At 39.4% G+C, this 24,209-nt stretch overlaps 1 protein-coding gene and 20 non-coding genes across 21 annotated transcripts; all 21 read right to left on the reverse strand.

Annotated features, from left to right (window-relative positions):
* Window positions 1-132: 132 nt before the first annotated feature.
* Window positions 133-236, reverse strand: trnay-gua (transfer RNA tyrosine (anticodon GUA)). Its single transcript has 2 exons — window positions 200-236; window positions 133-168 (listed from the first exon to the last, which is right to left on the reverse strand). It is a non-coding gene; the product is annotated as a tRNA-Tyr (tRNA).
* Window positions 237-513: 277 nt separating this feature from the next.
* On the reverse strand, window positions 514-612 carry trnah-gug (transfer RNA histidin (anticodon GUG)). The gene is made up of 2 exons: window positions 576-612; window positions 514-549 (listed from the first exon to the last, which is right to left on the reverse strand). It is a non-coding gene; the product is annotated as a tRNA-His (tRNA).
* A 257-nt stretch (window positions 613-869) lies between these two features.
* Window positions 870-973, reverse strand: trnay-gua (transfer RNA tyrosine (anticodon GUA)). The gene is made up of 2 exons: window positions 937-973; window positions 870-905 (listed from the first exon to the last, which is right to left on the reverse strand). It is a non-coding gene; the product is annotated as a tRNA-Tyr (tRNA).
* Window positions 974-1,230: 257 nt separating this feature from the next.
* Window positions 1,231-1,334, reverse strand: trnay-gua (transfer RNA tyrosine (anticodon GUA)). The gene is made up of 2 exons: window positions 1,298-1,334; window positions 1,231-1,266 (listed from the first exon to the last, which is right to left on the reverse strand). It is a non-coding gene; the product is annotated as a tRNA-Tyr (tRNA).
* Window positions 1,335-2,313: 979 nt separating this feature from the next.
* trnay-gua (transfer RNA tyrosine (anticodon GUA)) lies at window positions 2,314-2,417 on the reverse strand. Its single transcript has 2 exons — window positions 2,381-2,417; window positions 2,314-2,349 (listed from the first exon to the last, which is right to left on the reverse strand). It is a non-coding gene; the product is annotated as a tRNA-Tyr (tRNA).
* A 254-nt stretch (window positions 2,418-2,671) lies between these two features.
* On the reverse strand, window positions 2,672-2,770 carry trnah-gug (transfer RNA histidin (anticodon GUG)). The gene is made up of 2 exons: window positions 2,734-2,770; window positions 2,672-2,707 (listed from the first exon to the last, which is right to left on the reverse strand). It is a non-coding gene; the product is annotated as a tRNA-His (tRNA).
* Window positions 2,771-4,491: 1,721 nt separating this feature from the next.
* Window positions 4,492-4,595, reverse strand: trnay-gua (transfer RNA tyrosine (anticodon GUA)). Its single transcript has 2 exons — window positions 4,559-4,595; window positions 4,492-4,527 (listed from the first exon to the last, which is right to left on the reverse strand). It is a non-coding gene; the product is annotated as a tRNA-Tyr (tRNA).
* A 277-nt stretch (window positions 4,596-4,872) lies between these two features.
* Window positions 4,873-4,976, reverse strand: trnay-gua (transfer RNA tyrosine (anticodon GUA)). Its single transcript has 2 exons — window positions 4,940-4,976; window positions 4,873-4,908 (listed from the first exon to the last, which is right to left on the reverse strand). It is a non-coding gene; the product is annotated as a tRNA-Tyr (tRNA).
* A 257-nt stretch (window positions 4,977-5,233) lies between these two features.
* On the reverse strand, window positions 5,234-5,337 carry trnay-gua (transfer RNA tyrosine (anticodon GUA)). Its single transcript has 2 exons — window positions 5,301-5,337; window positions 5,234-5,269 (listed from the first exon to the last, which is right to left on the reverse strand). It is a non-coding gene; the product is annotated as a tRNA-Tyr (tRNA).
* Window positions 5,338-5,594: 257 nt separating this feature from the next.
* On the reverse strand, window positions 5,595-5,698 carry trnay-gua (transfer RNA tyrosine (anticodon GUA)). Its single transcript has 2 exons — window positions 5,662-5,698; window positions 5,595-5,630 (listed from the first exon to the last, which is right to left on the reverse strand). It is a non-coding gene; the product is annotated as a tRNA-Tyr (tRNA).
* A 277-nt stretch (window positions 5,699-5,975) lies between these two features.
* trnay-gua (transfer RNA tyrosine (anticodon GUA)) lies at window positions 5,976-6,079 on the reverse strand. The gene is made up of 2 exons: window positions 6,043-6,079; window positions 5,976-6,011 (listed from the first exon to the last, which is right to left on the reverse strand). It is a non-coding gene; the product is annotated as a tRNA-Tyr (tRNA).
* Window positions 6,080-6,358: 279 nt separating this feature from the next.
* trnay-gua (transfer RNA tyrosine (anticodon GUA)) lies at window positions 6,359-6,462 on the reverse strand. Its single transcript has 2 exons — window positions 6,426-6,462; window positions 6,359-6,394 (listed from the first exon to the last, which is right to left on the reverse strand). It is a non-coding gene; the product is annotated as a tRNA-Tyr (tRNA).
* A 277-nt stretch (window positions 6,463-6,739) lies between these two features.
* Window positions 6,740-6,843, reverse strand: trnay-gua (transfer RNA tyrosine (anticodon GUA)). Its single transcript has 2 exons — window positions 6,807-6,843; window positions 6,740-6,775 (listed from the first exon to the last, which is right to left on the reverse strand). It is a non-coding gene; the product is annotated as a tRNA-Tyr (tRNA).
* A 257-nt stretch (window positions 6,844-7,100) lies between these two features.
* On the reverse strand, window positions 7,101-7,204 carry trnay-gua (transfer RNA tyrosine (anticodon GUA)). The gene is made up of 2 exons: window positions 7,168-7,204; window positions 7,101-7,136 (listed from the first exon to the last, which is right to left on the reverse strand). It is a non-coding gene; the product is annotated as a tRNA-Tyr (tRNA).
* A 257-nt stretch (window positions 7,205-7,461) lies between these two features.
* trnay-gua (transfer RNA tyrosine (anticodon GUA)) lies at window positions 7,462-7,565 on the reverse strand. The gene is made up of 2 exons: window positions 7,529-7,565; window positions 7,462-7,497 (listed from the first exon to the last, which is right to left on the reverse strand). It is a non-coding gene; the product is annotated as a tRNA-Tyr (tRNA).
* Window positions 7,566-8,203: 638 nt separating this feature from the next.
* trnay-gua (transfer RNA tyrosine (anticodon GUA)) lies at window positions 8,204-8,307 on the reverse strand. The gene is made up of 2 exons: window positions 8,271-8,307; window positions 8,204-8,239 (listed from the first exon to the last, which is right to left on the reverse strand). It is a non-coding gene; the product is annotated as a tRNA-Tyr (tRNA).
* Window positions 8,308-8,584: 277 nt separating this feature from the next.
* On the reverse strand, window positions 8,585-8,688 carry trnay-gua (transfer RNA tyrosine (anticodon GUA)). The gene is made up of 2 exons: window positions 8,652-8,688; window positions 8,585-8,620 (listed from the first exon to the last, which is right to left on the reverse strand). It is a non-coding gene; the product is annotated as a tRNA-Tyr (tRNA).
* Window positions 8,689-8,945: 257 nt separating this feature from the next.
* On the reverse strand, window positions 8,946-9,049 carry trnay-gua (transfer RNA tyrosine (anticodon GUA)). Its single transcript has 2 exons — window positions 9,013-9,049; window positions 8,946-8,981 (listed from the first exon to the last, which is right to left on the reverse strand). It is a non-coding gene; the product is annotated as a tRNA-Tyr (tRNA).
* A 638-nt stretch (window positions 9,050-9,687) lies between these two features.
* Window positions 9,688-9,791, reverse strand: trnay-gua (transfer RNA tyrosine (anticodon GUA)). The gene is made up of 2 exons: window positions 9,755-9,791; window positions 9,688-9,723 (listed from the first exon to the last, which is right to left on the reverse strand). It is a non-coding gene; the product is annotated as a tRNA-Tyr (tRNA).
* A 999-nt stretch (window positions 9,792-10,790) lies between these two features.
* trnay-gua (transfer RNA tyrosine (anticodon GUA)) lies at window positions 10,791-10,894 on the reverse strand. Its single transcript has 2 exons — window positions 10,858-10,894; window positions 10,791-10,826 (listed from the first exon to the last, which is right to left on the reverse strand). It is a non-coding gene; the product is annotated as a tRNA-Tyr (tRNA).
* Window positions 10,895-14,730: 3,836 nt separating this feature from the next.
* On the reverse strand, window positions 14,731-23,327 carry LOC137876251 (hepatic and glial cell adhesion molecule-like). The gene is made up of 7 exons (XM_068715666.1): window positions 23,140-23,327; window positions 21,100-21,441; window positions 18,080-18,361; window positions 16,766-16,859; window positions 16,563-16,630; window positions 16,349-16,422; window positions 14,731-15,532 (listed from the first exon to the last, which is right to left on the reverse strand). The coding sequence occupies exons 1-7, from the start codon at window positions 23,300-23,302 to the stop codon at window positions 15,383-15,385; spliced, it is 1,173 nt and encodes a 390-aa protein (XP_068571767.1). The 5' UTR covers window positions 23,303-23,327; the 3' UTR covers window positions 14,731-15,382.
* Window positions 23,328-24,209: the final 882 nt, after the last annotated feature.

Genomic DNA, 24,209 nt, shown 5'->3' on the forward strand with positions numbered 1-24,209 from the left:
TTCCGTACATGATCGTTTAAAACTCTTGCAAAGTTACTCAGTAGCTAATTATATTATTGCAGATCAACTGCATTTGATAACTGACAGTAGAGGCCATAAATCCATTCTTAACGGACAAGAATAATAAGTATATCCTTCGAGCCGGATTTGAACCAGCAACCTAAGGACACCTGTATATTTTAAACCGGGAAACATCAGCCTACAGTCCTCCACTCTACCAACTGAGCTATCAAAGGGAGCCGGACACCAACACTTTTTCAGCGTATGTATGGAGGCTGAAACTGATTCCGAAAAGTTTATTGTCCTAATACTCAAGTATTTATTGTCCTAATACTCAACAATGCAAAGAGTGAATCGTGACAAACAGCCAGCTCCCTTTGTTTCCGTACATGCTTGTTTAAATCTCTTGCAAAGTTACTAAGTAGCTAATTATATTATTGCAGATCAAATGCACTAAATGACTGACAGTAAAGGCCATCAATCCATTCTTAACGGACAAGAATAATAAGTATATCCTTCGAGCCAGATTTGAACCAGCGACCTAAGGATACCTGCATATTTCCAACTGGGATACATCACAGCCCTCCGTTCTACCAACTGAGCTATCGAAGGGAGCCGGAGACCAACACTTTTTCAGCGTATGTATCGAGGCTGAAACTGATTCCAAACCAAAGTTTATTGTCCTAATACTCAACAATGCAAAGAGTGAAACGTGACAAACAGCCAGCTCCCTTTGTCTCCGTACATGATCGTTTAAAACTCTTGCAAAGTTACTCAGTAGCTAATTATATTATTGCAGATCAACTGCATTTGATAACTGACAGTAGAGGCCATCAATCCATTCTTAACGGACAAGAATAATAAGTATATCCTTTGAGCCGGATTTGAACCAGCGACCTAAGGATACCTGCATATTTCCAACTGGGATACATCAACCTACAGTTCTCCGCTCTACCAACTGAGCTATCGAAGGGAGAAGGAGAGTAACATTTTTTCAGCGTATGTATCGAGGCTGAAACTGATTACAAACCAAAGTTTATTGTCCTAATACTCAACAATGCAAAGAGTGAAACGTGACAAACAGCCAGCTCCCTTTGTCTCCGTACATGATCGTTTAAAACTCTTGCAAAGTTACTAAGTAGCTAATTATATTATTGCAGATCAAATGCACTAAATGACTGACAGTAAAGGCCATCAATCCATTCTTAACGGACAAGAATAATAAGTACATCCTTCGAGCCGGATTTGAACCAGCGACCTAAGGATACCTGCATATTTCCAACTGGGATACATCAACCTACAGTCCTCCGCTCTACCAACTGAGACATCGAAGGGAGCCGGAGACCAACACTTTTTCAGCGTATGTATCGAGGCTGAAACTGATTCCAAACCAAAGTTTATTGTCCTAATACTCAACAATGCAAAGAGTGAAACGTGACAAACAGCCAGCTCCCTTTGTCTCCGTACATGCTTGTTTAAATCTCTTGCAAAGTTACTAAGTAGCTAATTATATTATTGCAGATCAAATGCACTAAATGACTGACAGTAGAGGCCATCAATCCATTCTTAACGGACAAGAATAATAAGAATATCCTTCGAGCCGGATTTGAACCAGCGACCTAAGGATACCTGCATATTTCCAACTGGGATACATCAGCCTACAGTTCTCCGCTCTAACAACTGAGACATCGAAGGGAGACAGAGACCAACACTTTTTCAGCGTATGTATCGAGGCTGAAACTGATTCCAAACCAAAGTTTATTGTCCTAATACTCAACAATGCAAAGAGTGAAACGTGACAAACAGCCAGCTCCCTTTGTCTCCGTACATGATCGTTTAAAACTCTTGCAAAGTTACTAAGTAGCTAATTATATTATTGCAGATCAACTGCACTTGATGACTGACAGTAGAGGCCATCAATCCATTCTTAACGGACAAGAATAATAAGTACATCCTCCGAGCCGGATTTGAACCAGCGACCTAAGGATACCTGCATATTTCCAACTGGGATACATCAGCCTACAGTTCTCCGCTCTAACAACTGAGACATCGAAGGGAGACAGAGACCAACACTTTTTCAGCGTATGTATCGAGGCTGAAACTGATTCCAAACCAAAGTTTATTGTCCTAATACTCAACAGTGCAAAGAGTGAAACGTGACAAACAGCCAGCTCCCTTTGTCTCCGTACATGATCGTTTTAAACTCTTGCAAAGTTACTCAGTAGCTAATTATATTATTGCAGATCACCTGCATTTGATAACTGACAGTAGAGGCCATCAATCCATTCTTAACGGACAAGAATAATAAGTATATCCTTCGAGCCGGATTTGAACCAGCGACCTAAGGATACCTGCATATTTCCAACTGGGATACATCAGCCTACAGTCCTCCGCTCTACCAACTGAGCTATCGAAGGGAGTCGGAGACCAACACTTTTTCAGCGTATGTATGGAGGCCGAAACTGATTCCGAAAAGTTTATTGTCCTAATACTCAACAATGCAAAGAGTGAATCGTGACAAACAGCCAGCTCCCTTTGTTTCCGTACATGCTTGTTTAAATCTCTTGCAAAGTTACTAAGTAGCTAATTATATTATTGCAGATCAACTGCACTTGATGACTGACAGTAGAGGCCATCAATCCATTCTTAACGGACAAGAATAATAAGTACATCCTTCGAGCCAGATTTGAACCAGCGACCTAAGGATACCTGCATATTTCCAACTGGGATACATCACAGCCCTCCGTTCTACCAACTGAGCTATCGAAGGGAGCCAGAGACCAATACTTTTTCAGCGTATGTATCGAGGCTGAAACTGATTCCGAAAAGTTTATTGTCCTAATACTCAAGTACTTATTGTCCTAATACTCAACAATGCAAAGAGTGAATCGTGACAAACAGCCAGCTCCCTTTGTCTCCGTACATGCTTGTTTAAATCTCTTGCAAAGTTACTAAGTCGCTAATTATATTATTGCAGATAAACTGCACTTGATGACTGACAGTAGAGGACATCAATCCATTCTTAACGGACAAGAATAATAAGTACATCCTTCGAGCCGGATTTGAATCAGCGACCTAAGGATACCTGCATACTTCCAACTGGGATACATCAGCCTACAGTTCTCCGCTCTAACAACTGAGACATCGAAGGGAGACAGAGACCAACACTTTTTCAGCGTATGTATCGAGGCTGAAACTGATTCCAAACCAAAGTTTATTGTCCTAATACTCAACAATGCAAAGAGTGAAACGTGACAAACAGCCAGCTCCCTTTGTCTCCGTACATGATCGTTTAAAACTCTTGCAAAGTTACTCAGTAGCTAATTATATTATTGCAGATCAACTGTATTTGATAACTGACAGTAGAGGCCATAAATCCATTCTTAACGGACAAGAATAATAAGTATATCCTTCGAGCCGGATTTGAACCAGCGACCTAAGGATACCTGCATATTTCCAACTGGGATACATCAGCCTACAGTTCTCCGCTCTAACAACTGAGACATCGAAGGGAGACAGAGACCAACACTTTTTCAGCGTATGTATCGAGGCTGAAACTGATTCCAAACCAAAATTTATTGTCATAATACTCAACAATGCAAAGAGTGAAACGTGACAAACAGCCAGCTCCCTTTGTCTCCGTACATGATCGTTTAAAACTCTTGCAAAGTTACTAAGTAGCTAATTATATTATTGCAGATCAACTGCACTTGATGACTGACAGTAGAGGCCATCAATCCATTCTTAACGGACAAGAATAATAAGTACATCCTTCGAGCCGGATTTGAACCAGCGACCTAAGGATACCTGCATATTTCCAACTGGAATACATCAGCCTACAGTTCTCCGCTCTAACAACTGAGACATCGAAGGGAGACAGAGACCAACACTTTTTCAGCGTATGTATCGAGGCTGAAACTGATTCCAAACCAAAGTTTATTGTCCTAATACTCAACAATGCAAAGAGTGAAACGTGACAAACAGCCAGCTCCCTTTGTTTCCGTACATGATCGTTTAAAACTCTTGCAAAGTTACTCAGTAGCTAATTATATTATTGCAGATCAATTGCATTTGATAACTGACAGTAGAGGCCATAAATCCATTCTTAACGGACAAGAATAATAAGTATATCCTTCGAGCCAGATTTGAACCAGCGACCTAAGGACACCTGTATATTTTAAACCGGGAAACATCAGCCTACAGTCCTCCACTCTACCAACTGAGCTATCAAAGGGAGCCGGACACCAACACTTTTTCAGCGTATGTATCGAGGCTGAAACTGATTCCGAACCAAAGTTTATTGTCCTAATACTCAACAATGCAAAGAGTGAAACGTGACAAACAGCCAGCTCCCTTTGTCTCCGTACATGATCGTTTAAAACTCTTGCAAAGTTACTAAGTAGCTAATTATATTATTGCAGATCAACTGCACTTGATGACTGACAGTAGAGGCCATCAATCCATTCTTAACGGACAAGAATAATAAGTGCATCCTTCGAGCCGGATTTGAACCAGCGACCTAAGGATACCTGCATATTTCCAACTGGGATACATCAGCCTACAGTCCTCCGCTCTACCAACTGAGCTATCGAAGGGAGCCAGAGACCAACACTTTTTCAGCGTATGTATCGAGGCTGAAACTGATTCCGAAAAGTTTATTGTCCTAATACTCAAGTATTTATTGTCCTAATACTCAACAATGCAAAGAGTGAATCGTGACAAACAGCCAGCTCCCTTTGTCTCCGTACATGCTTGTTTAAATCTCTTGCAAAGTTACTAAGTAGCTAATTATATTATTGCAGATAAACTGCACTTGATGACTGACAGTAGAGGACATCAATCCATTCTTAACGGACAAGAATAATAAGTACATCCTTCGAGCCAGATTTGAACCAGCGACCTATGGATACCTGCATACTTCCAACTGGGATACATCAACCTACAGTCCTCCGCTCTACCAACTGAGCTATCGAAGGGAGCCGGAGACCAACACTTTTTCAGCGTATGTATCGAGGCTGAAACTGATTACAAACCAAAGTTTATTGTCCTAATACTCAACAATGCAAAGAGTGAAACGTGACAAACAGCCAGCTCCCTTTGTCTCCGTACATGATCGTTTAAAACTCTTGCAAAGTTACTCAGTAGCTAATTATATTATTGCAGATCAACTGCATTTGATAACTGACAGTAGAGGCCATCAATCCATTCTTAACGGACAAGAATAATAAGTATATCCTTTGAGCCGGATTTGAACCAGCGACCTAAGGATACCTGCCTATTTTCAACTGGGAAACATCAGCCTACAGTCCTCCGCTCTACCAACTGAGATATCGAAGGGAGATAGAGAACAACACTTTTTCAGCGTATGTATCGAGTCTGAAACTGATTCCAAACCAAAGTTTATTGTCCTAATACTCAACAATGCAAAGAGTGAAACGTGACAAACAGCCAGCTCCCTTTGTCTCCGTACATGATCGTTTAAAACTCTTGCAAAGTTACTAAGTAGCTAATTATATTATTGCAGATCAAATGCACTAAATGACTGACAGTAAAGGCCATCAATCCATTCTTAACGGACAAGAATAATAAGAATATCCTTCGAGCCGGATTTGAACCAGCGACCTAAGGATACCTGCATATTTCCAACTGGGATACATCAGCCTACAGTCCTCTGCTCTACCAACTGAGCTATCGAAGGGAGCCAGAGACCAAAACTTTTTCAGCGTATGTATTGAGGCTGAAACTGATTCCGAAAAGTTTATTGTCCTAATACTCAAGTATTTATTGTCCTAATACTCAACAATGCAAAGAGTGAATCGTGACAAACAGCCAGCTCCTTTTGTCTCTGTACATGCTTGTTTAAATCTCTTGCAAAGTTACTAAGTAGCTAATTATATTATTGCAGATAAACTGCACTTGATGACTGACAGTAGAGGACATCAATCCATTCTTAACGGACAAGAATAATAAGTACATCCTTCGAGCCGGATTTGAACCAGCGACCTAAGGATACCTGCATACTTCCAACTGGGATACATCAACCTACAGTCCTCCGCTCTACCAACTGAGATATCGAAGGGAGAAGGAGAGTAACACTTTTTCAGCGTATGTATCGAGGCTGAAACTGATTCCAAACCAAAGTTTATTCTCCTAATACTCAAGTATTTATTGTCCTAATACTCAACAATGCAAAGAGTGAATCGTGACAAACAGCCAGCTCCCTTTGTCTCCGTACATGCTTGTTTAAATCTCTTGCAAAGTTACTCAGTAGCTAATTATATTATTGCAGATCAACTGCATTTGATAACTGACAGTAGAGGACATCATCCATTCTTAACGGACAAGAATAATAAGTATATCCTTCGAGCCGGATTTGAACCAGCGACCTAAGGACACCTGCATATTTCCAACTGGGGCACATCAGCCTACAGTCCTCCGCTCTACCAACTGAGCTATCGAAGGGAGCCAGAGACCAACACTTTTTCAGCGTATGTATCGAGGCTGAAACTGATTCCGAAAAGTTTATTGTCCTAATACTCAAGTATTTATTGTCCTAATACTCAACAATGCAAAGAGTGAATCGTGACAAACAGCCAGCTCCTTTTGTCTCCGTACATGCTTGTTTAAATCTCTTGCAAAGTTACTAAGTAGCTAATTATATTATTGCAGATAAACTGCACTTGATGACTGACAGTAGAGGACATCAATCCATTCTTAACGGACAAGAATAACAAGTACATCCTTCGAGCCGGATTTGAACCAGCGACCTAAGGATACCTGCATACTTCCAACTGGGATACATCAACCTACAGTCCTCCGCTCTACCAACTGAGCTATCGAAGGGAGAAGGAGAGTAACACTTTTTCAGCGTATGTATCGAGGCTGAAACTGATTCCAAACCAAAGTTTATTGTCCTAATACTCAACAATGCAAAGAGTGAAACGTGACAAACAGCCAGCTCCTTTTGTCTCCGTACATGCTTGTTTAAATCTCTTGCAAAGTTACTAAGTAGCTAATTATATTATTGCAGATCAAATGCACTAAATGACTGACAGTAAAGGCCATCAATCCATTCTTAACGGACAAGAATAATAAGTACATCCTTCGAGCCGGATTTCAACCAGCGACCTAAGGACACCTGCATATTTCCAATTGGGATACATCAACCTACAGTCCTCCGCTCTACCAACTGAGCTATCGAAGGGAGCCGGAGACCAACACTTTTTCAGCGTATGTATCGAGTCTGAAACTGATTCCAAACCAAAGTTTATTGTCCTAATACTCAACAATGCAAAGAGTGAAACGTGACAAACAGCCAGCTCCCTTTGTCTCCGTACATGATCGTTTAAAACTCTTGCAAAGTTACTCAGTAGCTAATTATATTATTGCAGATCAACTGCATTTGATAACTGACAGTAGAGGCCATCAATCCATTCTTAACGGACAAGAATAATAAGTATATCCTTTGAGCCGGATTTGAACCAGCGACCTAAGGATACCTGCATATTTCCAACTGGGATACATCAGCCTACAGTCCTCCGCTCTACCAACTGAGCTATTGAAGGGAGCCAGAGACCAACACTTTTTCAGCGTATGTATCGAGGCTGAAACTGATTCCGAAAAGTTTATTGTCCTAATACTCAAGTATTTATTGTCCTAATACTCAACAATGCAAAGAGTGAATCGTGACAAACAGCCAGCTCCCTTTGTCTCCGTACATGCTTGTTTAAATCTCTTGCAAAGTTACTAAGTAGCTAATTATATTATTGCAGATCAACTGCACTTGATGACTGACAGTAGAGGACATCAATCCATTCTTAACGGACAAGAATAATAAGTACATCCTTCAAGCTGGATTTGAACCAGCGACCTAAGGCTACCTGTATATTTTCAACTGGGAAACATCAGCCTACAGTCCTCCGCTCTACCAACTGAGATATCGAAGGGAGATAGAGAAAAACACTTTTTCAGCGTTTGTATCGAGTCTGAAACTGATTCCAAACCAAAGTTTATTGTCCTAATACTCAACAATGCAAAGAGTGAAACGTGACAAACAGCCAGCTCCCTTTGTCTCCGTACATGATCGTTTAAAACTCTTGCAAAGTTACTAAGTAGCTAATTATATTGTTGCAGATCAACTGCATTTGATAACTGACAGTAGAGGCCATCAATCCATTCTTAACGGACAAGAATAATAAGTATATCCTTCGAGCCGGACTTGAACCAGCGACCTAAGGATACCTGCATATTTCCAACTGGGATACATCAGCCTACAGTCCTCCGCTCTACCAACTGAGCTATCGAAGGGAGCCAGAGACCAACACTTTTTCAGCGTATGTATCGAGGCTGAAACTGATTCCGAAAAGTTTATTGTCCTAATACTCAAGTATTTATTGTCCTAATACTCAACAATGCAAAGAGTGAATCGTGACAAACAGCCAGCTCCTTTTGTCTCCGTACATGCTTGTTTAAATCTCTTGCAAAGTTACTAAGTAGCTAATTATATTATTGCAGATAAACTGCACTTGATGACTGACAGTAGAGGACATCAATCCATTCTTAACGGACAAGAATAATAAGTACGTCCTTCGAGCCGGATTTGAACCAGCGACCTAAGGATACCTGCATATTTCCAACTGGGATACATCAACTTACAGTCCTCCGCTCTACCAACTGAGCTATCGAAGGGAGAAGGAGAGTAACACTTTTTCAGCGTATGTATCGAGGCTGAAACTGATTCCAAACCAAAGTTTATTGTCCTAATACTCAACAATGCAAAGAGTGAAACGTGACAAACAGCCAGCTCCCTTTGTCTCCGTACATGATCGTTTAAAACTCTTGCAAAGTTACTCAGTAGCTAATTATATTATTGCAGATCAACTGCATTTGATAACTGACAGTAGAGGCCATCAATCCATTCTTAACGGACAAGAATAATAAGTATATCCTTTGAGCCGGATTTGAACCAGCGACCTAAGGATACCTGCATATTTCCAACTGGGATACATCAGCCTACAGTCCTCCGCTCTACCAACTGAGCTATCGAAGGGAGTCAGAGACCAACACTTTTTCAGCGTATGTATCGAGGCTGAAACTGATTCCGAAAAGTTTATTGTCCTAATACTCAAGTATTTATTGTCCTAATACTCAACAATGCAAAGAGTGAAACGTGACAAACAGCCAGCTCCCTTTGTCTCCGTACATGCTTGTTTAAATCTCTTGCAAAGTTACTAAGTAGCTAATTATATTATTGCAGATCAACTGCACTTGATGACTGACAGTAGAGGACATCAATCCATTCTTAACGGACAAGAATAATAAGTACATCCTTCGAGCCGGATTTGAACCAGCGACCTAAGGCTACCTGTATATTTTCAACTGGGAAACATCAGCCTACAGTCCTCCGCTCTACCAACTGAGATATCGAAGGGAGATAGAGAACAACACTTTTTCAGCGTATGTATCGAGTCTGAAACTGATTCCAAACCAAAGTTTATTGTCCTAATACTCAACAATGCAAAGAGTGAAACGTGACAAACAGCCAGCTCCCTTTGTCTCCGTACATGATCGTTTAAATCTCTTGCAAAGTTACTAAGTAGCTAATTATATTATTGCAGATCAACTGCATTTGATAACTGACAGTAGAGGCCATCAATCCATTCTTAACGGACAAGAATAATAAGTATATCCTTCGAGCCGGATTTGAACCAGCGACCTAAGGATACCTGCATATTTCCAACTGGGATACATCAGCCTACAGTCCTCCGCTCTACCAACTGAGCTATCGAAGGGAGCCAGAGACCAACACTTTTTCAGCGTATGTATCGAGGCTGAAACTGATTCCGAAAAGTTTATTGTCCTAATACTCAAGTATTTATTGTCCTAATACTCAACAATGCAAAGAGTGAATCGTGACAAACAGCCAGCTCCCTTTGTCTCAGTACATGCTTGTTTAAATCTCTTGCAAAGTTACTAAGTAGCTAATTATATTATTGCAGATCAACTGCACTTGATGACTGACAGTAGAGGACATCAATCCATTCTTAACGGACAAGAATAATAAGTATATCCTTCGAGCCGGATTTGAACCAGCGACCTAAGGCTACCTGTATATTTTCAACTGGGAAACATCAGCCTACAGTCCTCCGCTTTACCAACTGAGATATCGAAGGGAGATAGAGAACAACACTTTTTCAGCGTATGTATCGAGTCTGAAACTGATTCCAAACCAAAGTTTATTGTCCTAATACTCAACAATGCAAAGAGTGAAACGTGACAAACAGCCAGCTCCCTTTGTCTCCGTACATGATCGTTTAAATCTCTTGCAAAGTTACTAAGTAGCTAATTATATTATTGCAGATCAAATGCACTAAATGACTGACAGTAAAGGCCATCAATCCATTCTTAACGGACAAGAATAATAAGTATATCCTTCGAGCAGGATTTGAACCAGCGACCTAAGGATACCTGCATATTTCCAACTGGGATACACCAGCCTACAGTCCTCCGCTTTACCAACTGAGATATCGAAGGGAGATAGAGAACAACACTTTTTCAGCGTATGTATCGAGTCTGAAACTGATTCCAAACCAAAGTTTATTGTCCTAATACTCAACAATGCAAAGAGTGAAACGTGACAAACAGCCAGCTCCCTTTGTCTCCGTACATGATCGTTTAAAACTCTTGCAAAGTTACTCAGTAGCTAATTATATTATTGCAGATCAACTGCATTTGATAACTGACAGTAGAGGCCATCAATCCATTCTTAACGGACAAGAATAATAAGTATATCCTTCGAGCCGGATTTGAACCAGCAACCTAAGGATACCTGCATATTTCCAACTGGGATACATCAGCCTACAGTCCTCCGCTCTACCAACTGAGCTATCGAAGGGAGCCAGAGACCAACACTTTTTCAGCGTATGTATCGAGGCTGAAACTGATTCCGAAAAGTTTATTGTCCTAATACTCAAGTATTTATTGTCCTAATACTCAACAATGCAAAGAGTGAATCGTGACAAACAGCCAGCTCCCTTTGTCTCAGTACATGCTTGTTTAAATCTCTTGCAAAGTTACTAAGTAGCTAATTATATTATTGCAGATAAACTGCACTTGATGACTGACAGTAGAGGACATCAATCCATTCTTAACGGACAAGAATAATAAGTATATCCTTCGAGCCGGATTTGAACCAGCGACCTAAGGCTACCTGTATATTTTCAACTGGGAAACATCAGCCTACAGTCCTCCGCTTTACCAACTGAGATATCGAAGGGAGATAGAGAACAACACTTTTTCAGCGTATGTATCGAGTCTGAAACTGATTCCAAACCAAAGTTTATTGTCCTAATACTCAACAATGCAAAGAGTGAAACGTGACAAACAGCCAGCTCCCTTTGTCTCCGTACATGCTCGTTTAAAACTCTTGCAAAGTTACTAAGTAGCTAATTATATTATTGCAGATCAACTGCATTTGATAACTGACAGTAAAGGCCATCAATCCATTCTTAACGGACAACAATAATAAGTATAGCCTTCGAGCCAGATTTGAACCAGCGACCTAAGGATACCTGCATATTTCCAACTGGGATACATCAGCCTACAGTCCTCCGCTCTACCAACTGAGATATCGAAGGGAGACAGAGACCAACACTTTTTCAGCGTATGTATCGAGGCTGAAACTGATTCCGAAAAGTTTATTGTCCTAATACTCAAGTATTTATTGTCCTAATACTCAACAATGCAAAGAGTGAAACGTGACAAACAGCCAGCTCCCTTTGTCTCCGTACACGCTCGTTTAATATACACCCGAGGGTCCCCCATTTGGACGCAGAGTACATAAAAACTTAGAGAGTTTTGTGTTAAAAGTAACTGGCAGAGAACCCACGAAGAACGAATATAATGATGTTATAGTTCTGCAGAAACCTCAGCGTCCTGGGAACAACATGAACTAGGTCACTTCTACATGAAACAAACACATCTCCCATCAGCCAAGCAAACAAATAACAAAATATCATAAATCATTCTCGATATGACCGGGACAGACCGGATAAAACAGCTGCTACACTCCGTTAGCAACGTGCTACCTACGAACATGCATGTCCGCCTGACGGAGATTACGGACATAGTTTCCATTTCTCTCTCCGGTAAACCATCGCAGAGATATTCAGCTTCGAACACAAAAAGTCACACAGCTTTCATCGAATATTGTACTCACTTTTGGTCGAATCTCAGCGAAAAAATGAAATATCTCCGTACTTCCACTGCATGTATGTCCAGCTGCATGTGCTCCGTGTGAATCCGTTCGATTCGTGTCTCTCCGACACTCCTCGGCTTCTTGGGGAGGGTTGGAAGCTCAGCAAATTAGATTTCAGATCTGCCATCAGATGGGACGTTTTTGAGCTTTATTGGCTAATAGTGCTGTCAATCATCTAGCTTTCAATTCCAGGCAATTCTATTGGCTCCTACGGTTCGAAGGATGTCTCAATGGTGAAAATCGGAGGAAGGGGGGCTGAGATACAGCCCTGAACAGAGAGAGTGGGCTGAATCTGAAGCAGTATTTGACCTTAAACTAAACAACTAAAAAGGGCTTAGAAAGAGCTTAAAACACTCAAAAAAGGTCCAAACTTCTGTCTTTTGATTCATTGAACATCAGGAGTGATACATAGAAGTGATATAGAGTGTTTTTGAATTTAAAAAATATTTTTTTATTCAAATATTGGAATATTTAATCAGTTTTTTAATTTTATATGCTCTATATTTTATAAATGTTTCACTGTATCTATGTATAACTGTGTATATAGAGCCTATATCAGTTGTTCTAAGAGCTCATCATATTTAAAATCTTGGATTTCCATACTTTCCAAAAAACAATATCCTGAAATTGCTGTTTTTCCAGTGCGAGCTTTTGAATTTTCCAAGTTGTGCTGTGTTCCATCCTTATCTTATGTGAACCTGTAACATGTATTCTGATAGTTCCATGATTTTTCTCATCTCAAAAATATATATAAAAAAATAATAATAATTTTTTTATTTTTTTATTTAATTATACACTTAATTAGGTATTTCTTATCTTTATTCTAGCTGAGGCCTGCAAATAGAATCTCTTGCAAAGTTACTAAGTAGCTAATTATATTATTGCCGATCAACTGCACTTGATGACAGCTTTGACAAGCATACTATTTTTTTCCATTAAATCAAACAATGAGTCATAGGGCTTAGAAAACCAGGTAGTTTTTATTAGTCAACAGAAATTTTAAGACAAGTATTGGTTGGCATGGTTTAATTTCATGACTTAATTTTAATGACAATGTAAATGAAAAAAATATTGATAACAAGAATTCCCTAAAATGCTTATAAGTACATCCTTTGAAAACACTTAATTTTAATGACAACATAAATTAAAAAAATATTTACATATTACTAAAACTATAACTGTATGTGCCATATTAATGCACCATTTTTATTCAGCTTCAAAAGTTTCAAATGCCAAGCAACATGTTAATTTTAGCCTCAGGAGATATTTTAAACTGTATTCAGTCTCAGCTGCTCTGTCATGGAATTGAGTGACAGTAATTGTATAATAAACTTCTTTGCTTTCTTAAAACAAAAGAAAATCTTTCAAGCCAAAGTTCAACCAGCAACCCAAGGCTAACTGCTATTTCATACAAAATTAGCTATTTAGGGGACTTGATGATAAAATAAATCTATTCTTGATATCCTTACTACACTGCAATTGACTTTTATTGAGAAGTATTTCTCTGCAAAGTGTCAGCATTCTGTTTGTCCCTTTGTTTTTGAGACTGCCAGATTCCCCCATTTTCTTCATTTTATTTACCCCTGGATGGAGAATAAAGTTGTTTAAGGAGGACAGAGACTGAAGATAGAGACAGGAATTGCAGCAAGAGTAATAGTTCCGGCCTCTCTTCTCATCTTGTATATTGGCTTTGGAGACTTTCTCAGTGGTCAGACCTTCAAGATTGTATGTCTTGATCCCACTGCAAAGAAAGGAATATCGATGTTTAGCTCTGTGTCTGAGAAAGCAGAGCCCTTTTTCTATTGCTGTTGGAGCTAAACAGCCCTTTAGGTGGACTTCAATAACCCACACAAGTACTTAAAATGATGTGATATTATTCACCTCATAAACAGATTGGTTATTAAAGGCTATGGAACACAGTCTCCACTGATCAGGGTTTAAGTTAAGGTACTATGCGCCCATCTATTCCCATTTGAACCTGCTTTGAGATTTGAGATATTTTTCAGTGAGGTCTCAATCAAGAAAGATGACAGGTAGCCTCAAAAATATCCACAGTGGTTAATGACCACTTTTGGGGTGCCTCAATTATTAAGCAATTTAATAACATCTTGATTAATTTACTTATCTTACACTGTACAACTTGGGTTGTGCTTTCAATGGGAACAATTGAGATGGTCCTGCAGGTGGAAATGCATATGAAAGTATTTGGTTTAATAAACAGCATGCTTATTTGTGACTAAGTCTATTTTGAATTTTGAATTGTAGGAGTAAATTGAGGGGACGTTGAGAAGATGAAGTTGGCACTTAGTTTTTAAGATTGTGAAAAATCAAAAAGCATGAAAATATTTGAGTAAATACAGTATGAGCAGAGGCACACCTTAAATTACATAAAGACTCAAGGAGCACAAAGGAAATATTACAAGAAACCTGAGAAATGTTTTACATTTTATTTAAGTATAAAATTGAAATACCGTCCATCAACTGGGCTTTTCTCTGTCTGCCCCCTAAAAATGCTATTAAATCATCTAGTATAACTAAAATAGTTATTTACATTATTTCACAAAATGTTACAAAGTAACAGCTTCATTTCCTTTCATCAACACTAGAGACAATATCACACATAACACTGTAAAAGAGTAATAAAGTAACATTTCTGAGGGTGATTTATTTTCTTCTTCACTTATTCTGTAACAAACCCAATGTTGTTTGGTGGTCATTTTGAATTGAGCATAAGAACAGTGTTATTATCAATGTATAGTTGCATCTTTCTTACCCCACCTCAGCTTCATGCAGACTCCGTGCCCGTTGCAAATTTGATTTGATTTTGTAGTTCCAGTAACCAAGAACAACAATGGTGATTAGTGGTAAAAACCAAACAGAGACTTTACATTTCTCCACAGGCTGTGCTTCTAACTTTAAAAACAACCTATATTTAAGTTACAGTTTACTTTAATAAAAACACATCAACAGGCAGTAATTCCATTATTGTAAGACCCCAGATCTTGAAAGCGATCTTTCCCAAACTCCGGGCCGATGTGCAGGAAGTTTCCACCCAGTGTCAGGAGCAGCACACAGTAGGACCGACCTCCCACTTGCTGCGTGTGGAGCGTTTAAACTGATGGGCTTTCAGGTATACCTGAGGGAAGAGTGGGCAGGGGACCCATTAGACTGGGTCAGAGATTCGGTGTAGTTGGGGGAACTGTAGTAGCACGGAGGGTTGTCAAGTTCAGAAGGAGATCCAATACTGTTGCTGGATGAGTCATCCATTGAGGGATCCTGCAAAACAGGACGACGTCAGCCCAAATCCATTCTCTGCAAACAATTATCCAGTTAAACAAAGTTCATGTTCTAAAATTGAATTTCAATTGTGGAAAAGGTTTCTGGATTCCCTGAGATGAACACCTTCTGGCCTCTGTCAGTTTTAATAATCACTTATCAGCAATAGCCAATTGGGTTGGTTTTAGTTCAGCGAGCTAGCTCTGTGAGATTGTCAACAAGCAGGTGTTTCGTGAGCAGAGGAGTGGTGCTGAGTTTCTGCAGTTTAAGAGACAGACTTTTTTTAAATGTTTTGTTTATATCTTTTAAGACATGCTATGCACCCTTATTTCACGTGTGTATCTGACTTCTGTTAAAATTACGGGGAGAAAGTGGTTGTATCTTTTGTTATCCAGTATTTACTTGTGTTTGTTGATAACCCTGATGAAGACATGATTCATAAAGTGGATGCATTAATAATGTAAGCTTACTTATGCATGTTTTGTTCTTAGGTATGGTATGCAAGGCAATATATTGATTTATGCCTATTTATTGCCTGCTTAACGTCTATTTTGCCTTCATCCGCTCATTCATTCCCATCACCCAATAAATGCTCATATGGCTCTTGGATCCTTGTGTTTGAATGTGCTAGAACTCCATGGTCCAGTCTACCTTATACTCCATAATCAATGTAATCTATGTAATCTAATTTACGTCATAAATTAAGTTTCAGTTTGTTACAGTCTTTTTTTTACTAGTGTTGTTTCAGATTTGTGTCTTGCTTTCATTTCTGAGTCACAGAATGTAGTTAGAGCATAGAGATGATAAGAGAGATACCTTTTGCTGCAGGATGTAAAGTGAAGTTACAGCGTTTATTCCATTGTGCTCTGTCCTTTTTGGAAGCACATCAGCTGTGGCAAAGCATAAAACATTGAACTGTCATTTACACACATCGCCTAATTTCGGACCATTCCAGTCTCTTTTATATTAGCTGATCACGTTTTGTACTGTCATCACAGTGAAATATGTATTCAGTGTAACTACATTATACCTGTTTGACTGAGTGGTGAGCGATCCAAATGGTCATAAAAGCTGGAGAGAGGCTTTGGATGTCTTCGTCTATCAAAGACAAAAGGGTTTCAATGCATTAATGTTATGTGATAATGTTTGTTTATTTGCACTCCAGACATGCCTTTCTTAAAATCAGTCTTATGGAATTTAGGGTTGATTTAAAAGCTTGCTGGCAGGTCCTACTTTTTGGAAGGCGTCCAGCAGGCACACACTGTCACCAAAGTGATGAGGAGGAAGATGCCCCCAGTGGAAAGGATGATATAGAGTGAACTTCTTCCTGGTAGGATAGGCAAAATTACAGTTTAAGAAAACTACCAGAATACGGGAACATACATAAAAGTATTTCACAGAAAATGATTATTGAATGTATGTTTACAAAATCTGGGAGTAAAGCTACTTTTAGACATGCTCGTGGCATGGCTCTAGGGATGGGCGGTCCACCACTTTGGTCCAGGCTAAAATATCTCAAAAACTTTTGGTTAGATTGCTATGAAGTTTTGCACACAGATATCCAGGGTGCCCATAGACTGAATCCTGATGACTTTGGTGATCCCCTGAATTTTCCTCTAGAGTCCACCTGCTGGTGTAATTCTTCACTTATCCTGTTAAATATGTCAACATCTATTTTATTCATGGTCCATGATACCATGAGTTTTCCTCTTGCACCACCACGAGGTTAGAGGTATAATATGCAGGAATTTCTTTTAAAAAACAATGTATAGACTAATACAAAAATAATCCCAATCAATCATCCCCAACTGGAAGTCTGTAGCAGTGTCTGCAGAGACTCTGCCGCTGCCTGTGTTTTCTCTGTTCTTCTTATTTTGCTGAATTCGGGACATTTCTGGGCATCAGCAACAAGTCTTTGGGCCTGACGTGGGGGTGTAACCCCCAGCCAGTAACAGAGTGCAGGCTGTGCAGCCTGTTCAGGTCGTCAAATACCGCTGCTTTGTCACGCCCCTCGATGATTTATAGGCCCGGTACAAGTCATTCAAAATCCCACAACTTCAGCACCAGAGATGTGCAGAGTTGTGGATGATTCTCACTAATGTTGTAATTTAAATTACATATACATTTGTTGTTCCCTCTTACAGGCCATGTGTATCTACTGAGCGTCCTCTCTGACCTAATTCTCTGAGTCATAGCCACGTCTGTTGTCCCAAACCTGGAACCTTTTCAGAGGCCGCTAGCCTTTATTTTATGTGGACATTTAATGTATTCAAATAATGTATATGTTAGGATAATTATCATTTTTACTTTCAAATAGCATGGAATTGTTGATAAAATGCACAAACATGAAATATCTTGAAATGTTGGATACATTGGCTTTCTGTAACACTTCAAAATGTTTGCTTCACATGTTTCAAGGCTTCTATGTGGACAGCTCTTCTGTTTTGTCTTGATAAATATGTGAAGAGAACAGATCTGCCTCTTATACTGCCCATGTCACTGTGTCGAGCATGATGCGTTTAACACTTGTTGGCTCGTATCACTTACTGTAGACAGTCAGTCTGATTGGCAGGCTTGTCATGTTACCCACAAGATTCTCCACTGTGCAGCTGTAGATGTCATCATCTGCCATCAACACCCGTGTGATGGTCAAGAGCTTCTGGTCAGGTGACAACATGAACCTCGTCACATTGGTCAGTGGCTTTCCACCTTTGAACCACCTGTAGGCAGTCCTGGTTCCATTGTCATGGGAGCAGTTGAGGATGACGTTATTGCTGAGCTCCAGTACTGATGAAGCTTCCATGTGGATATAGGGCCTGGATATCGACTCTGGAGGAAGGCGACAGTGGATTCAATAGTTTTCAACATGTAAATAGACACAAAAGAACAGGAAACATGCTGTCAAATGCAAGGGGTGCTGATAGACTCAAAACGGGAGACGTTTTGGCTCAGCAACTTCAGGCCAACTTTTATTTAAACTAGATGTTTATTCACAGTATTGTATATTAAACTTAAAAACACTGCAGTGGCAGAATATGTGGTTGGTGACAGCACATTACTGAGCTCAGCTATGTTAATATATGTTGTGATGTTTTCACTATACTGTGTATTTTTATACCAATTACTATACCTTTCATGTAGTACATGACATTATAGTTGTTGTGTCTTTAGATAAGTATTTTTGAGGGTGATCCATTATGAGTGTTTTCATAGTGTAGGGGTCTTTAAACTAGATGTTTATTCACAGTATTGTATATTATCAGATTGCCCTTCATTTTTCCATTTTGATTTTTGATGATTTAATATATTTTTAGTTTTTTGACAGTATATGTGTGAGGTTTGTTACTGTATAAGCTTGCACTTATTTTCCTGTAAGAAGTATCTTGGCATGCCATGTGACACATGACCTCTTGATGAGGTTTAACTTCTGTCCTCATTGCCCTTTATACCCTGATGATGAGTCAAAACGCGTAGGTAATTCATGCACTAATAAAGGATTTTTAACTCGCAATCAGAGTGCCTTGCTTTTCAGACCTGCACCAAATATTTTGTACCTTCGTCTTCATGTGGCTATAAGAAATGTGGGTACATTTTCTCGATACATTCAGTCATTAGTAGTAGTTTTCTCCATAATCGATTAGTTTAATTGAAAAAATAGAAAACATTCCTCTTTAGAGGCCTGGAGACTGTCTTAAATGCTTTTAATAGGCCCCCTTCACTACTGTAACTCTCTCAAAGTGGGAGTCAACCATGCCTGCAGCTACAGTAGTTCAAAATGATACATGTCACAATTTCACATGTTGAAAAATACATTACAAAATAATACAGAATGTGTTTCTAAACTACCACATACAGCATATTTGATGCCATTTCTGACCTGTAATCTCTTGCTACTCATCCTCAAGTATATACGCCAATATAAATGTATCTGTGAACTAGTATCAGCTGATAATAATGGTCTGACAGTTTTAATCAGTTTAGCTTTAAACTGGGGTGCGGTGAATCTACCTATAGACTATGGCATCAATTGGAGAGGAGGACCAAGATATTGATTTGCATGTCAAAAATAAGTCTCAAGTTCAAAATCTGAAAGAACAACTAAGATTGTAGTACTAATCTTTTCTTTTTTTTTAAAAAATGCATGGCATTTGTCTTATGGAAACATTGCACATTATTGTATTGTAGATGGCTCTTAAGAGCCATGGAATCTTCTGGGAATCAGATGACAGAGGATTGCATTCTCAGCAGTAGAGTAGGAGGAAATAGTTGACACAGATTGTGTAACATTGTTGCTTCCCTCCTACTCTTTTTCAGTATACAGGTGGCCTTCACACAGACCTCTGTGGGCAGAGCTGATGCCATTCTTCCACCATAAAATGCGGTTGGAGAGGTTAGAGGTGAGCATGAGCTAATACATGGGGGATTAAGATGTAAAGTGTCTTCAGGGAGGTTGATGGACCAGCACTGCAGCTTCTACCATAACTGCTGACAATACACACACACAGTAAATAAGCCTCTAATCAGTTTACCCATACAACATGTCAGATCCCCTGGCCCTCTAGTGTTCTTTGGTTAGGACAGGCCTGCACTCCTCCACCAAATCACTCAGTCTTACTGTACTGCCAGATAGTGCAGCTGCTCACACAACAGCTATTGTTGCCTCGAACCTTTTATTGTTCTTAATGGATGCGCTCCAAAACAAACACAAGATTGTCCTGTGTGAAACAAAGTTAGTGTTGACTTCTGTTACTGCAGTTTTGTTACATAAGTTTACTAATGCCAGTTACGAAACAAATGCAGTTGTTTTACTGAACAAACACACTGATTTTAACCCAAACCACAATCTTAGCCTAGCCAAATACCTTTCGTCTGTATTTCACGAGTTGGGAGTGAGAATGTGTTGTTAGAAACGGTAATGTTGTGTCAGCCATCACTTAAAAGTTTAGAAAAGATTAACCAAAACTTTGCTGCAGCATCTCTACCAGCTGCTGCTCGTTGATTGTCAGCAGAGACATTCATTGTCAGACCTACCAGCTCATATGCTGCCTGCACGCCATTAAACCAGGTTTCCTTGCTCTCGATGCTATAACGAGCATCACCTGTGTGGGTGTGTAGGGCCTTTGAATCTGTCAAGTAAGTTGGCTGACTTTTCAAAGTTTGGACAATGTTTTAATAGAACTTTACAGCATGTTGTTAAATTGTGTTTTTTGTGCCACTCTGAGTCAAAGGAGAGTAAATCATGAATTCACTCTTGATGGATCCAGGTTAGCAGCTTTCTCCTGCATGTTGGCTAAACATGTCCTTGTCCTCTTTACTCACTCTCAGAAAAGGTTAAATGGTGAGTCAGCAGCAGAAATAATACTTAGTATCCGTCCAGGTAATCTGGGGTCTCACTTTCAGGAGCAAGGCATCAAACTAAGACATCCATACACGACTCAACTGGGACTTAAATTGGACTTGAGTCTTCGTCAAAGACAGAAGTATGTTTTCTGGTTCAGACTAAAGAGAAACTGATGTGATTTTTACCGTTCATTTTACAAATCACACAATAGAGCATGTTTTCTTACCATCCACAGTGAGCGTGATAGTGCCCTCTCCTGTAAAGGTGTCATCTGTGATGGAGATCTCCACGTCATAAGTTCCGTCATCAGAGAGCCTGAGGTTGTGGAGAAGCAGAGTCCCATTTTCAAATACCAGGATGCGGTCACGATACTCAGGCCTCAGGGTCCCAATGATGTCAGTTCCAATTGACTGGACAACAGTGACAGATTTTTCCCTCTTGAGCTGCCACTTGATGACCGGCAGGTCGAGGCTGAAGCTACTATAGCGGACAGACAGCAGGGCCTCCCCCCCTACTGTACCTCTAATGAGAGTGTTGGGGATGGTCATATTCACTGCCACCACCCCACCTGCAGAGAAACAAACAAGAGAGGTCAATAATTGATTATTTACAATCCATAGCTTGAAGGAAATAAATATATTTCTGTTATGCTCGGCGTTTATGTGTCCAAGTGCTATTAATATGTCTATGCATCATTATTTATAATCATTTTATTGTTATTTCACAAACTTGGAAGTAAGTGTTTATAGACGAAGAGACACCACGAGGAATGTACCTACCATAGTTGTCTGAGATGTGTATAAACAATCATTTATAGCTTTACATAGTCACGTCTTTAACGATCATGTTGCTGAGTTCAGGCTCAGTTATACAGCCCCCTTTATTTAAACCTCAAGTAATTTCATTGCCAAAGTTTAAATTCTCAAACAAATGAGCCAAAACGGACAAGAGTTCAAACCTCCACATTTTTTAACATTCAAAAAATGATTTATTTATGTAATATCTGCACATGGCAAAAAAATAACAAAACATTGTCGGTCCTCAGTGACGCAAATTTGATCTACTGCTATAAGTTCAAATAAGTACATTGTGTACAGTGGAATCATTGAATTTGAATGTAATTTTTAGGGATACCGCTTTCTATTGCAATAGCTTTATGAACAATCGACAGTTCTTGCACAGAGGCAAGATGGAAATCATTATTCGCTGTACATGTCAGTTTTATTGTTGCTGTTTTGTTTTTTTATTACTACAGTGAGTGATACAGTGGCTAGCTGAAGGCTCGTGTGGGCATCACGCCCCATCTCGGCTGTATACTGAATCCAGTTTGCATGGCAGATCTACATTACCATGGGAACAGCTGTCAGTTCTTGGGATGGGCCAGCATGAGCCAACAAAAGTGGGGATTGTTTGTTCAAATTTCCTTCTTGGCAGTTCATGAAAAGAACACTGGGAGCAGTCCAGATGCCATGCTAGCTTTTGCAGAAACAGAGCAACTCAGTGACTCTGCTGCTAGTCACAACAATAGCAGGGCAGTGATGAGACACAGCCACAGCTGAAAGTTACTGAATGTCTGAAAACACTGGTTCAGCCTGAAGGCACAATTACTGTATTACTTACAAAGGGTGGGCACAAGAATTTAAAAGCACCCACGCAGTTTAATGCAATCCAATACCCCAACAACAAATACTACCTTTATGATGTCCATAATGATCAGTTTTCAGTTTCAGAGAGTCCTCAATTTAACTGACATTAAAGAGGATACAATAGTATGCATAGCACTGCAAAAATATCCCAAAACCTCTGGTCATAACATATTGTGTCAAAACCTTTATATGTTCCATTTATATTAATAGTAAATATGCAACTTTAAAATCAAAATCCAGTTGACTCCTTTTTTTGGTATTTTCTTCCAGAATCCAGCTAATATTGTGAAAGAACAGCAGTAATAAATAATACTAAAATGTGAGTGTTTAGTATCCTACTGGAAGGACCCTTTGATTGTTTCATCCATCAAGTTGGTGTTGATTCACATTGCATAACTAAAATTATATCTGCAGCTTGTAATTTTTTGATTCCCTCATTCTGACACAAACAAACAAAAAAACTAATAAAAATAATAAAAAAAGACCTCATGATTCAGCTGTTCCTTATTTGCTACAATGTAAACTATTACAAAGTTAAAGCTTTTCCAATTGCATAATCCTGCAAGTGACCGTTGTCAGGCAAACCTTTAGCAAATCCTGAAGTAGAAAATGTGACTTACCTGAATTGAAGGAACCGAGACACATGAACATTAAAATCTGGGAAATTATTTTAGCTTTTGAAGGAGCCTCCTTCTCTGCCTTCATCTTGGGTCTCAAGTTTTGTTTTCCTCCCAGACAACCAGCATGATCTGTGACTCTGGGCAGGACGGAGAACACAGTCATTCATTCACGCTCCGCTGGGACTGAGTACATGTTGTTCTCAAACGCCAATGTTGATGCAGGACAGAAGTGTATGTGTCTGGATGTCCGTTTTGTTAGCTTAATGTTTTTATTGCAACAATAATTGATATGTTAATGAACAGAACAAAAGTCAGTGTTCACCGCCTTTCTATATGAGTGTATCATTGTTGTTGAAGCACACATGATTTTGCTTTCAGTCTTACCAGTGTTGGGGCTGAACTTGTAAAGTATAATTGAGAGTGGCTCCAAAGGAGAAACCATGAAAGAAGAAGTTGAATAAAAATATCTGCTTAATGAAAACTTTCCATTTGGTGTTCTTTTCAAATTGTTCCTTTTAGCACACAGAAATGATGCATTCCATGTTTCTTTGTTGGCAAACAGTAAGGCCAGCTAGTTGGCAATAGTTACAGACCAGAGCTCATTCAGGACAAAAATGTCCTTTATATCAATTTCAAAATGTTTTTGAATGAAACATTTGTTTTGGGGCATATTACTGTTATCTAATGATCAGTGGAACCATGTTATAACATTGGCAGGAATGTGTATTTCTTCACCCACATGTAAAAACCACAAACGTCAACCGCATGGCATTGCTAGATAAAAGTGAGTCGATCACCTAAAGTCAGTAGGATAGATTGGACCAAAGTTCATGGCAATCCATCCAACAGTTATTGAGATATTTCACTCTGGACCGAAGAGGTGGCTTGACAGACAGAACAACCTTTGCCAACCAGAATGGATTATATTCAGAGAGGATCGAATTACAGGCAGACAGGAAGACAGACTGACAGGAGCACGAGAAGAGCCTCAAACATAGACTGGCCTCAACTAAATCTACTGTCTGCCCAAGAGGTCAATTAGCACAAACCATCACCGTGAAAACCTTTGA

Source organism: Cebidichthys violaceus, unplaced genomic scaffold, assembly GCF_023349555.1.
Source record: "Cebidichthys violaceus isolate CVI_PGR_0920_01 unplaced genomic scaffold, fCebVio1.0.p SCAF_20, whole genome shotgun sequence".
Lineage (NCBI taxonomy): Eukaryota > Metazoa > Chordata > Actinopteri > Perciformes > Stichaeidae > Cebidichthys > Cebidichthys violaceus.